General features: G+C 40.5%; 1 protein-coding gene across 1 annotated transcript in view; it reads right to left on the bottom strand.

Annotated features, from left to right (window-relative positions):
• DIAPH1 (diaphanous related formin 1) overlaps positions 1–13897 on the bottom strand; it is a 123730-nt gene that overhangs the window by 14427 nt on the left and 95406 nt on the right. Inside the window, 3 exon segments of the mRNA XM_042461824.1 lie at positions 4247–4382; positions 4700–4864; positions 5902–6026. Coding sequence (XP_042317758.1) covers positions 4247–4382; positions 4700–4864; positions 5902–6026 — 426 coding nt within the window.

Raw genomic sequence — 13897 nt, 5'->3', positions numbered from 1 at the left:
GCCTATTCATTTTGTTTTGCTATAGTGGGACTGATATACAAGTGGGGTTGGTGGAATCTATCAATCCCATTCTTCCTGGTCATGTACAAGGGAGGATTTGAGTTGTTTCATCCCTATGTTGAGGAATCTCTCTGCACGTACGTTCAAAAGGAATCCCTTTGTAACACAGCCTCCCCTTCCTTCTCTCTTCCCACATGTTGTAGTAAGCTTCCTGGCAGGGTCCCAGCAGTCTTTAATGGGCCAGCTGCTGGGTTATTCTGTTGCTTTGATGTGATTAGCACCCCGCGGGTATTAGTGCCATCCATTTTCCATTAATCTACTTTTCACTCTCTGCAGTGCTCTGGCCACTAAGGAGATTAGCTGTCCTGCCTCGACTGATCTCCTTCCCTTAGCAACAAGCACCAGCATTGTACAGAGAACATGCGCCAGTGGAGACACCTGTACTGGTTCTATGGCAGAGACTGTGCTACCAGCCCCCTGCCAGGTAAGAAGCAGGGCTAGGAATAGTGAGGAATAAAGAACTTAAATGCACACACAAGACAAAGAGAGGGCAGACTATACAGTACATGGGATGGGTTCCCCTTCTTCATAGAAGAAGGGCAGCCAGCAACCCTTTGGAGAGGGGAGGGAAATACAGCAATGCAATAGCTGTGTTTGTTTGTAAGACTTTCTAATTAAAATCGTAGGAAGCCACATTAGACTATTTTCTGTAGATGTGTCCTCTACTGTCTCTGCATGTTGACAGCCAGTCTCACAGCCTTGCCAGAGTTCAAAGTCTCCAGCATCTGTGTCAAAAAGAGAAGCCCCAAGACTACGTTATTTATACAAAGACATATCATCCCTTTCATATTCCATCTGTCTCGACTTCCAATGAGCTTGGTGTTGAAAGTGTTAACCACAAATTCATGGACAGCTCTGCAAATCTTGGTTCCCATGGTAACAGCTCCTGATGAAACATAAACCTATAAAATCACATTAGAACATCTGTTGGGTACTTTCAGGCAGCCTGAATCTACTGCCCACAGCGCCACCTGCTGGACAAAACAACCTGCTACGCCTGACCTATATCTGTCACACTGTCAACCTGCTAATTGGGGCTCTCCACCTCTTGCCTATTCTAGAAGAACTGCCAATGGCAAATGAAATTGCACAGGAACCACTCTATAGGAATGCAAATTAAGACATACGGCAGGCAAAGGCAGAGCTGAGAGCTGACGTCTCAGAAACTGATTTTCAAAACCATCATCTCGCCGTCACTCTAGTAGTTTTGAAACAAGAAGATTCAATGTGCCTAAAGCACCTCGAGGCAAATAATGTGTAGATTTAAGGGAGTTGGAATTAAATATAGTGGTTTGATCTTGCTGACACACATGCAGAAAACCCTTTTGTTTGTGTGTTATGTTAGCGATGGATTGTCTGAGGATGAATGATCAGGCGTGTCTGAAAAGACCATAGTCAACTAATGGCTGGCAGAAAGTCAAACCAAGAACGAGCTGGCGATATATATTTGCAGTAAGCCCAACTGCCGTTCTGGCAGATATGGCTTGTAGAAAACTACTGCTGAGGTTGGAGGCCTTTGCTTATAGCTGAAAGGAACTGCTACAACAAAGGAACAGGGTGCCATCTGGCAATCTGAAGGGGCCACGTGATTGATGGTGGAAGGAACTCTAAGGCATCTGAACAGGCCAGCCATCTGCCTGCAGAAACATGTAAGGGAAAGCTGGCTACCACAGGGAAAACTTATGCTTCCTCCTCTCTGGTCCTCCATCCTGATTTGCTTCTCTCCATTATTTAGCAACTACAGTGCAACATGCCTAGGCTTCTCCAGGGACTGCACAAAAGCAGCAGCCAGAGCAGTAATACGTAGGCAGGAGACACAAGCAGGTTTCAAGGCTAAAAAGTATGCCTATGCGAATGCCCTCCTAAAGGAAATGCTCCCAACAAGCCTGGCAGCACTAAGCAGAAAGAGAGGGAAACTGACATGCAAGAACAATGAATTTTGTGTGGAAAATTATGAGAGGACTGGTTTAGACCAATGAACCATGTAGCCCAGCCTTGTATAGCTAACATGGAAAATGGACACTTTTCTATACTGAGTCAGACTGGTCTATCTAGCTCATCATTATCTGTACTCACTGTCCAGGGTTTTCAGATAGGGATCTTTCCCAGCTCTACCTAAAACACCTTGGAGTGGCCAACTAGATGCTTCCAGAAAGCCCACCAACAGAGTATGAATGCAAGAGCTCACCCCACTGTATGCTTCTTGGCCACTGGGAGTCAGAAATGTGTCTGTGTTGTGTGCCTTCAAGTCATTTCCAACTTATGGTGACACTAAGGCAAACTTATCATAGGGTTTTCTTAGTAAATTTCTTCAGAGCAGGTTTGCTATTGCCATCCTCTGAGGCTGAGAGAATGTGACTTGCCCTAGGTCATCCAGGGAGTTTTTATGCTCAGTACATCATCTCAAACACAGAGTCTCTCTCAAGCAAAAACAGAACATGTCTACTACCTTACAGGGGTCCCTTCTTTTGAAAAGGCTCTAGAGCCTCATCCCAGAAAGCTTAATGAAAGAGGGAAGGGGAACAGAGGAGGCAGTCCCTTGCCACAGAAATTAGCAGCTGGCATCACAAGAACTGAGAAATACTTCAGCCAAAGTAGGAAGGGTTCTGTGAGAAGTGTGGGGCCCTATAAACTTCTTTACATCCTTCCTTGACAAGGCCAGTGCTGTGTCTCTACTGATATATTACATACAGCTTTGTTTTGCCACAGTAATTTGAGACACCATTGTGGGGGGGAAGGGGAAGGAATGCAAGGAGATCCATAAGCTGTGTCACTCAACACAACTTCAACTTGCTCAAAGGCAGGGATAACTGGCAGGAAATTGTGGGAGACAGGAAATAAGCAGACAGGGGTAGTAATTGAGTGCATATGTTCTAACAAAGGAATGTCTTTGGTAGTAAAGAGAAGATTGTGCCTGTATGTAAGAAAGCCTCATAAAATGGAGCAGAAAAGAAGACTCAGCTTCACAAAAGGCTACTTGATTGGATTATCAGAACAAGCACATCAAAAATCTGGTCTGTGCAAAGATGAGCTTGTATGGCCTTTATTTCCCCTTTCAGGCAATCAAGGGGATTCGTGATACAATCTTAAACTAAAATCTATGTTAGAAAGAAATCTGATTAAATAATCTTTAGCGATTTAGACTTCTTGCAGTACCACTAAAAAGAGAGGCCATAAGGAGAACATCAGCACTAAACAGCCAAGACACTACTCATTTGCAAGAATAAATATAATTTTGCAAATGAAAGAAAGGACATTTCCGTTTGAAATTTGAAATTCCAGCAAAGTGAGCTCAATCTATAACTTCAGGTTCTATTATGATGAACTAAATTTCCAGAAAAGTAGTTATTTTAATTTGCTGGAGTACTAAGAATGACAAGTCTTGAAATATGCAGTCCTGCAAAGCTGTTGGACGTTATCAACTTTATTATGGCATAAGCTTATGTAGCCTAGTTTCGACTTCATCAAGTTGGCAGACATTTGTGGGTGTGGGAATAAATATATATAAATAGTGAAGTCAAATGATAACATGTGCAAAAACATACGATCTATGTAACAATTCATGCATCCATGAAAACTTATGCCATGATAAAATTGTAAATGTTTAAGATGCTACAAAATTCCTTGATATTGACAATTAGCTGCGTTCTTTATAAATGTTATTTTGCAGTGTAAGAAGAAACAAAAAGTACTTGACAGTAATCTAAAATCTTAACTCTCAAGCCCCAGCTAAATAAAGTTTTCACCTATTTTGGAAAGTGAAAGGAAGTATTCAAAGGAATTCTGATGGATTTAAGCATCATGAAAAACTGGAAAAGGAAAGGAACATGGGTGAACATGAAGGCTTATGCCTTCATCTCTTTCTTGTGAGCATTTTGGAAGAATCTAGATGGCCAGCATTCAATATAAGACAAGTGCACTGGATGGGCTCAGTGTCTGATCCAGCCAGGCTCTTAGGATGTCCTTAATGGGGAGGCGACACTCTCCTTCCCATCAAGGGGCCAATCATGTTTCTTTCTGGATAACTTTTCAATGAACCAAAGAGTTCACACAACTATAGAATAAACCCATGTGGATAGCTAGATGGTTAGGACTGCAGTGCCATAATCTGCTATTATATTCACATGTAAAGCTAAGCCTCCTCTGGTTTGCATTCAGACCCTTTCACCAAGATATTCCACCATACCTGCATTCATATCAATCAGTTGCTCTCTCTTCTGTTGCTTCTCTTGTCGTTCCTTCTCTGCCTTCTCTTTGGCTAGTTTAGCTCTACGCATCTTCTCTTCTGTCTCCCGCCGCTTCTGGTTCTCCTTTACTGCTTGCTGGAAACAAGACACATTTCATGGAGACAAGATGGACAATGGGGGCGTTAGAGCAATGGAGTCCACATCGTGTTTTCTTCTCTACGGCAGACCATACTGTACAAGACTATGAGCACAAGGGCGAAAATTGGATCAAGTACAACAGGAGATGGCCATTTCCCATCTTACATTTGAGAATGCCTGCAAGTATTTCACTATTAGTCGCTTGAGGCACAATGGTGGCCTAAATGGACTTTGGATCTAATATGAGCAAACCAGTCTGCTTGAGCAGAAAGGTCATCCTGCAATTAAAAAGTACAGTTAGATGCAATGCTCACCACAAACATGCTTCTGAAGTTGCGCAGATTAGTGAAGAACTCCTCAATTGATATTTTGTTGGTGTCAAACAAGAAGTATTGTCCTAATTCCTTATAAAGGTTTTCCATGTTTGAGTGCATCATCCGTAGCTTCTCATACTGCTCTTGGGCCTCTTTAACAAAGCTGTAAGACTTCAGTCAAAGGACATACATGGCTGTCAAGTGGAAGCACTAAGTCTAACTGGTTTAATTTAATGTTGCTATGAATTTCATATTTTCCATTTCTGTTACTGTCTTTGTGTGTATTCAATTCCTACTCCACTTTTCCCATCCAGCAGTCAGCTTACACAAATGGACAACATATGATCATTTTAATGTTGCTTCTACCCCCTTTGATAAACAGTAGTGCTTTGGAATAATATATCCTCTCCACCTGAAGTCCAATTCTGATTGGTTCATTGTGGCTGTTCTCATCACTTTTAATGCTTGTGTGTTCCCAGGTTGTGACTTGATTAAACTTGTAATTTTTAAATGTGTTTTAAATGTATTGTTATCTTGCCTTAATATATTTTTAGAAAAACAGGATAAAAAACCAAATCCACCATTAACTAAATAAACCAGCAAACAAATGTGCAGCCTTTCAGAGCACACAAAGCTATCCTGAAGATTTTCCTTTCCAGCTTACTGAACATTCCAAACAGTGAAAGGCTCCCTTGCACAGATACAGAATTCTTGTCTAACACTACTGAAACATATTAGCAGTCATCCAACACTGCCATAAGCCATTAAGGCCTTTTCTTCTAAGAGCCAGAATAAAGAAAACGCCTCTGCATTATTAAAAAGCAAAATAGGAATTTGGAAACAGAATGGAAGAGAAGATCTTCAGAATTCACAATCTGATCACAGCTATATAAATGCTATTATTGTTGGTACCCTTATGGCAGGGATGCAGAATCTCTGGCCTCTCAGATGTTGAACTATAATTCCCATCATACCTCAAGTGTTGGCTATACTGGGAGTCACAGTACAACACTATGTGGAGACACGATCCTGAGATCTGCCATTCTCAGAGCTGTTCTCGGCAGCAACATATCTAATTCAAGTTCTAAACAATCAAGGCTGAGACCCAGAGGGTTTGGGCTTGCCCACAGTACCATATCCCGGGTTGCTGCTTCTACATGCTATTCTTCAGATTTCCCAGTGCACAGCTTTTTAAAGGATATGGTCATTTTCTCTGCAAATTTATCTTTCTCTTCTGTAGTGCTGGGGAAGTTGTCAATATCACGCTGCACATCTGAAATCTGCTTCTTCATCAGATCTAGGCTTTTCCGTAAATTTTCAGCAGAAACTTTGGAAGGGAGGGGGATTGGAAGGATCAGGAAAAAAATGATTATTTTTATTTCATGTAAACGCTTGAATCAAGGAAGAAGGCATTTTAAAAAAAATCTATCAAGATATCCCACCACTTAGACTAAGAGACAAGGCTGCTATGACAGATATTCCTAGGAAGGACTCTTCAAACTTTCTTCAATCAGTTGGAAAAAATACTCTAACAACCACATAGCAATTGGGAAAAAAAATATTACCATTCTAAATGGCATGAGCAAGAAACCACACAGAAGGAAGGAACCAAGAATAATATCCTAGTTACATTTACATCTCTCTTCTCATAAGTCTACCGTTCAAAAGCAAAAGCTGATTCCATCCAATATAAAGAGAGGAAACAATGTTCTTCTCATTCCTTAAGAACAAAAATCCATAACAAATGAAAAACAAACTTGCTTTCTACAAGATAGGTGGAAGAACATTCAAATATGTTGAGAATGAGTAGGCCCACAGTGAGACCAGAGTGTTGATGGGAAAGACCTGTTGAAAACCTCTGCAACCAGAGCAGCATTTTCTGCTGCAAATAAGTCTGTTTTATGAGAGTCTTTCATGTGTCTATATGGGAATCTAATATTCTAACCGTACAAGGAGTGCTCAGTCAGTGAACTGTCCAAACGAAGCTTCTCTTGCGGTGAACAAAGAGAACTGAAGGTGGAGGGTTGGGCATGCTCAGTACATTGGATTGGGTGGGGGTCCCACCAATCTGTTCAGCTTTAAACTTTCCGAATGAGGTCTCTGCACAGGCGAAAAACCCTATTGTGTGAGGCACAGAAATCACAATGAAGGACCATGCCTTATGAGAAGTGGCTTAGGGAGCTGGCTACAGTGTGTTTGGGGAAGAGAAGGTTAAGAGGTGACCTGTTTAAATATTTGAAGGGATGTCATATTGAAGATGGAGAAAGCTTGTCTTCTTCAGCTCTAGAGACTAGGACATGGAACTTTGGATTCAAACTACAGGAAAAGAAATACCACCTAAACATTAGGAAGATCTTCCTGACAGTACAAGCTGTTCGAAAGTGCAATACGCTGCCTAGTTGTGTTGTGGGTTCTCCTTCTTTGGAGGTTTTTAAATAGAGCTGAGTGGCCATCTTTTGGGAGTGCTTTGATTGTGTATTTCTGCATGGAAGGGGGGTTGGACTGGATGGCCCTTGTAGTCTCTTTCAACTCTGTGATTCTATGAAATCTACATAGATTCAGATTTATGAATAAAGAAACTCTGAAACTTGTTGTCCTGGTGTAGTGGCCAGTAAAAATAGCACCTTAAATAAGAACTACCTCAGGAAAGCTTCCCTTAAAGGCTCAAAAGGAGTCCCCATCAAAATGTTTAAAACTAAATTTAAATCCAAAGAGAGTAATGTATGCACTGTTAGAGAGATTAAGATTGCACCTGTGAGAAATTTTTTAACGTGGGGATGTGAAGACAGTGGTCTTCCTAACTCTTCTAATATGGAAGATAAGGCTGACAACTGCCTTTGAAGAGTGTTTGGCCTCAGCCCTTTCTCTAAACCAACTTGTAAAAAGGCCAAAACATCTTTAACGGATGCATCCTCTTGCAACATTGAATATTGTGAATATAATTTTCCAAATGTTTCCTCAGTATTCTCAGAAACACATTGAACTGATTTCCTTCTTGAATTTAATATGGTGTTTCTTACTGAATTGGAATAACCCTGATGTTCTAATTTTCTCCTTTCAAACCATGCAGTTAACTTTAGCAAGCTTGGATTGGGATGTGTTACTTGTCCATGTAGAATCAAATCCTTTGCTGTGCAAAACAAAATAGGGCCTTTGTCGACATCCCCACCTGCATTGGGAAGCATGGCCTGTGAGCCAATAAGAAACAACCAGTGCCTTTTCCTGCTTTATTTTCATCAGAACTCTTTGAACAGTGCAGGTAATGGAGGAAATGAATATAAAAGACCCATTGGCCATGTGACTGACAACACACCTTGAGTTTCTGCATTTGGGCTTCCATCTGTTGAAATGAAACTTTTCACTTTGGAATGCTTGCCAGAAGCCAAAAGATCTATTACAAAAGTTCCATGTTTCCTTTGTAAACGACTGAATTCAAGCTCCTTGCATTATTTTGTTTCTACTCAGACAAAAGAGTTCTCTTGTTGATAATCTTGTATTTCAACCCCATCAGACATTTCAGAATATCCTTGGGAACCATGTAAGCCTTGTCCTTATTATTGCTGATGTGGTCGCAAAATTTTTTGAGAGGGGCTGGACATGAAACCTCACCCAAGGAATCAATTGAATAACTGAGAATACACTCAGCACTTTTGCCATGTGTGTTATATCCACTGGTTTTGTATTAGCTCGGCTGTAATCATCTTTTTTTATCTTTACTTTCCTCTTTCTCTGTGTCTATTTGAGCACCCAAATTAGTTATAATTCTTGTAGACTGTAAATGACTTTTCTCAATTTACTAAGAATCTATGGCCTGTTACAGACTGCCAAAATAAAGCTTCTTTGGGTCTCTTTGGAGGTATGCTGTTTAAATGATGCATGCATGCTAAGAATCCGGAAGCTGCACCAAAGCTGTACTCCAGTGCTTAGGAATGGAGTGTGGCTTTGACGCGACCTCCGGACTCTTAGGACCCATGCATCATTTAAATAGCATACCTCCAAAGAGACCCAAAGCAACTTTATTTTGGCAGTCTGTAACAGGCCTATGTCTTTCCAGACAGAGTAGTGATTTTTGAGGTCTGTCTCTGCCTTTCTTTGGGCCTTTTTGCCTTTACTAAAATGTTGTCTCAATATAAAAATGGCTACACTTGATGCAAGCCATCTAGTTGCAAAAGCAAAGTCATGCTCAAAATTCTGCAGAAACAACTCCTACCATACAGGAAACGAGAAATCCCAGAAGTGCAAGCAGGCTTCAGAAAAAGAAGAGGTATTAAGGATCACACTGCAAACATATGATGAATAATGGAGTGCACCAGGAAATTCCAAAAGAAAATTTGCATGTGCTTCATTGACTACAGTAAAGCTTTTGACAGCATAGACCACCAAAAACTGGAATGCTCTCAAAGAAATGGGAGTACCACTACATTTGATGGTCTTGATGTGTAACCTATATTCAGGATCAGGACAAGGAGCCAACAAAGACCTGGAACAATTACTGAAGAACAAGGAGAAAAGTGCTAAGGTAGGCTTAATGTTGAACATTAAGAAAACAAAAATAATGACCACAGATAATGAGAAAATGGAAATAGTCAAGGAAAATTGAAATAGTCAAAGGGACAATGAATTCTACGAGCAGAGAGAAGGGGTAGCCATGGGAAGCCCACTGAGCCCTGTGATAACAACATTTTGAAAATCAAGCCCTGAAAACAGCACCAAAAAAGCCCACAATATGGTTCCAATATGTGGATGACACTTTTACCATTTGGAGTCATGGAGAAGAAGATCTGACTGTGTTCCTGCACCATCTGAACAACATCCACCCAAACATCCAATTCATGATGGAAAAAGAAAAGGAACATTGGCCATTCTTGGATGTCCTGGTCATCCACCAACTGAGCCAACGTTTGGGCCACAAAGTATACAGAAAACCAACACACATGGACAGATACCCACACAAGAACTCAGGACAAAAACGAAGCAGAATAAAAACACTGGTAGACTGGGCAAAAAGGATCTGTGAACCCCACTTCCTGGAAGATGAAGTGAAACATCTAGACTGGGCTCTACAGGCTAATGATTACTCCAGCTCAGACATCAGAAGGGCTGCCAAACCCAGAAAAACCCATAAGAGTGAAGACAAACAAACAACCAAAGGGAAGGTAATTTTACCATACATCAAAGGAGTCACAGAAAAATAGGGAAATTGGTGAGGAAACATAACCTCCAAATGATCTACAAACCGACCAAAAAATCCAGCAAATGTTGCACTCTGTGAAGGACAGGAGAAACCCTCTCATAGCCGCAGGAGTTTACCACATACCTTGCAGCTGCGGACAATTCTACATAGGGACCACCAAACACAGTGTTCAAACACGAATCAAGGAACACGAGAGACACTTCAGACTGGGTCAGCCAGAAAAATCAGCAGTAGCAGAACACATTATAAACCATTCTGGGAATAAATGGAAACCTGAACGGAAGAACCTTGAATTGGTTTTTGGTATTGTTGGATCCACTGCTATGTGAAGGTAAGCTTCTTTCAAATCTATTGATGCCATCCAAACTCCCAAATTTAAGTTTTCTCTTATTGTGTTTAAAGTTTCCATTTTGAATCTGTAATATTTTACATTTGTGTTTAGATATTTCAGATTCAAAACTAGACCATTTGTTTTTGGTATCATGAAAAAGGTTGAATAAATTCTGTCTCTTCCAACTCCATGATCCTATACCCTGTTGTGCTATTGGTACCTGTTCTATTGCCTCGATTTCTAATAAATGTTGAATTTCTTGCAGCATTGTGTTTCAATTTCTTCTTTGATACCAGTGAGGTTACATGTCTGTTTCTCAGGAACTTTCTGAATGCTATTTTGTATCCATGAGTCACTGCAGCTTCCAGTGATCTGATGTTATTGACATCCATAAACCCCCAAACAATAGAAGACGTGCCCCCGCCGGCACTATTAAATTGTCAATATTGTTGTTTTCCTTTTTTCCGAGACTGTCCTCCAATCCTATTTTGTTGTTGTTAAATAGATAGAAATAAGTTGTCAATAGAAATAAGATTGTCTTCCATTTGTGTCCCTTGTCCTGGGTCATTGTCTGTGCCATCAGTTGTCATTATATCTTTGTGTTGATCTGGATCCACAAAAGAAATAGTTTCCACCATGAAAAAAAACTCCTTTCCTTTTTTTTTCCTTTTGAATTGTAGGCATAACCTGTTTCTTTTGAGTATTTTCTGCTAACACCTTCTGCAACGCTGATTCTTCAAATAGTAGTTGTCCTTTAAATGGTACAAAAGCTAGGTTATTCCTAGACCAGGGGTAGGCAACGTTTTTGAGCCAGGGGCCGGGTTGCTGTCCCCCAGACAACGGGGGAGGGGGGAGCCAAAAATAAATAATTAAATAAATAATATAAGACAACATTTTCAAATGTAGGGCACATTTTTTAAAAATGGAGGGAGATGTGAAAAAATTTGTTGATTTTTAAAAAATGTTAATATAAATGCATGTTTCTTAGGCATGATCAAAATGGAGGACATTTGGGCATTATTCCTAGACAGAGGACAGAAAGGTTCACATGGCTATGCATATTGAACATGTCAAGGTGGTCCCACAAGAAGTGATTTGCCCTCGGGTTCAACTGTACTTCTCAGAAGTGTGTACTTGGTCAAGGGACTGTGGTTTTTCTTCACTGCGCATGAGTTTGTAAAAATCACAGCAATTTACATTGGCTGTGCCTCAGAGGCTTGCTGCTATCACTATCATCATCATCACTATAACTGTCCAAGAAAGGCAGATTGTTAGCATTCAAAGCACCATAAATACACAGAAAATGCACTTGCATATATTTAATAATAAAAAATAATGAAAAAATAAAAAACAAGGCATATATTTAACAATATTTTTTATATTTTTATATACATATATTAAATATATGTATATATTTAACAATAAAATTAATGTAATAAAATAAAAAAGCAATAATGAAAATTAATGAAGTAAAATAAAAAAGCAATAATGAAAATTAATGAAGTAAAAAAGCAATAATAAAAACAATGAAATAAAATAAAAAGCAATAATAAAAATTAATAAAAATAAAAATACAAAAATAAGTATTTTATATTTTTAAAAATTAATTTAAAAAAAACCCAAGGCAGACCTGAAATGACTCACCTTTCCTCCTCCTCCTCCTCCTCCTCCTCCGCGCAAAGGCTCCTAGGGAAGCCCTGCGCGTGTGTGCGGAAGTGGGGCCTGTGCGTGCGCGCAAGGAAAGAGGAACCCGTCCTCTTTGGCCAGCTGGCCAATCTGGCTGGCCAAAGGGGACGAGCTCCTCCATCCTAGCCCCACGCGCGGGTGGGAAAGCTCTGCTGCGGCGGCGGCAGCGCTGGGGAGGAGGAGGAGGGCAGCGCTGGGGAGGAGGAGGTGGGTTGGCGGCCAGCCGCCAGCATTAGTATAAGTGGTGGTGGCCTTGACGGCGGCAGCGCCTGGACCGGGCTGGGGCCAGTCCTGCCGCCTCGCTGGGCCGGATCCGGCCCGCGGGTTGCCGACCCCTGTCCTAGACTTTTGATCTGCTTCCCAATGATGTAGACATAAGGAATGTCTTGCGATGTTAGTTGCCATCATACTTCTTTCCATGAACACCACTGCGTTACATCCTGCATCAGCAATATATTCCAGAGTTTTTTGGATTTTTTGCAACAGTTTATTCAAACTACTTTTATGTATTTCCTCAAAAGAATTTAATTCATTTATCTGTAGCACTGCTGCTCTTGCGAACATGAAAGATGCAATTGAAAATTTTATTTATTTATGGTGTAAAGTCGTAGGCTTTCATGGCCGGCATCCATAGTTTTTTGTGGGTTTTTCAGGCTATGTGGCCATGTTCTAGCAGAATTTCCTTCTGACATTTCGCCAGCATCTGTGGCTGGCATCTTCAGAGAATTTAGAACTCCTGCTGACCGAGTTGGCATGGGCAAATCCCAGCTGTAATGGATTACTCCTGCGGCCATCTCGTGAATGAAGAAGTCTTCCTCCCATTAGTAGTACACCTGCATCAGTACCGTGCTTTTCCTCCTCTATTGGATTGATTAGCACTTTTTCTGAACTGTTGCTGAAAACTATGTTGCTCATTTGGCTTCTTGCTTACATTTTTTAACCATACTGTTGATTTCACTCTCTGAGTAAGTGATCTGCTTACTCTCAGTCTTTAGTGGTAGATAAAGACATTAAACTGCCTTCTGCTTGATGCCTTTGATTCTTCAGAAGGCAAGCGATCATTCTTAGAAATTTCCTCCAAGCCTTTTTGCTTTCTTTTCTTATTTACCAAATCAGATGACATAGCTGTTCTAATAATGTAATTACTGAATTTTTAGAATAAAATAGTTTTGAGAGACAGAGAAAGAAAAAAATGTTGGACTGGTTGGCAAGGCAGGAATTAAAATACTGAGGAGGGATTAAAGAGCAATCGTTACAATGTTTCTAGAATCTTGGAGCTCCTGCCTTGAAAAGACTGACATAAGGACTTAACCCATGTGTTATATGGATTGTCCTTTCAGCCACACTGAGAAAGTGTGAATCAAATTAGCACACCGAACATTCACTGACAGCCAATAGGACCAGTTGTGAACTTTTCTACTGTTGGTACAATACAAGGAGGCCTCATATGTAGATTACAACACTACATCCAAGCTTGAGTACATTAATAAGCCTTTGTCATCTTCATAATAAAAATACTGTTTGCTTTGGTTCTCTATTATTATACATGTGGCTTTCATGCCCAGTAGTATTCTAGGAACAGGCTATTCAAATCATGTCACAAGGAGCTATACAAATTTCAGTGCACACTTTTCCAAATTCACTGTGAAACTGTGCTCCAGGGGCAGTTCACCTGCATGACTCTATGACTCTGGCTTCAGAAATTGGAATGGATGTTGTTCAGGCACATACGAAGAAATACCTTCTCCAAAAAAATCAGAGCTTTATTAGCCTATGCACTGAGGTAATAATTAGTATTTCAAGCACTGGGTGGTGAGTGGAAATTCTGGGAGCAAATTAAGTCATTATGTCATAGGACATGTTGTAGGAAGGACACATTTATCATAAGAAAATACGCCAGGAAGACAGCTCTCGATTGCAAATTCCAATTCCCAACCACTGAACAAAACAGACATCTGTGGCCAATGTTCTAATGCCTTCCTTTCCT

The sequence above is a fragment of the Sceloporus undulatus genome, chromosome 4 (assembly GCF_019175285.1).
Source record: "Sceloporus undulatus isolate JIND9_A2432 ecotype Alabama chromosome 4, SceUnd_v1.1, whole genome shotgun sequence".
Lineage (NCBI taxonomy): Eukaryota > Metazoa > Chordata > Lepidosauria > Squamata > Phrynosomatidae > Sceloporus > Sceloporus undulatus.
Note: the sequence above shows the minus strand (reverse complement) of the source record. Positions and strands in the feature narration are given on the sequence as shown.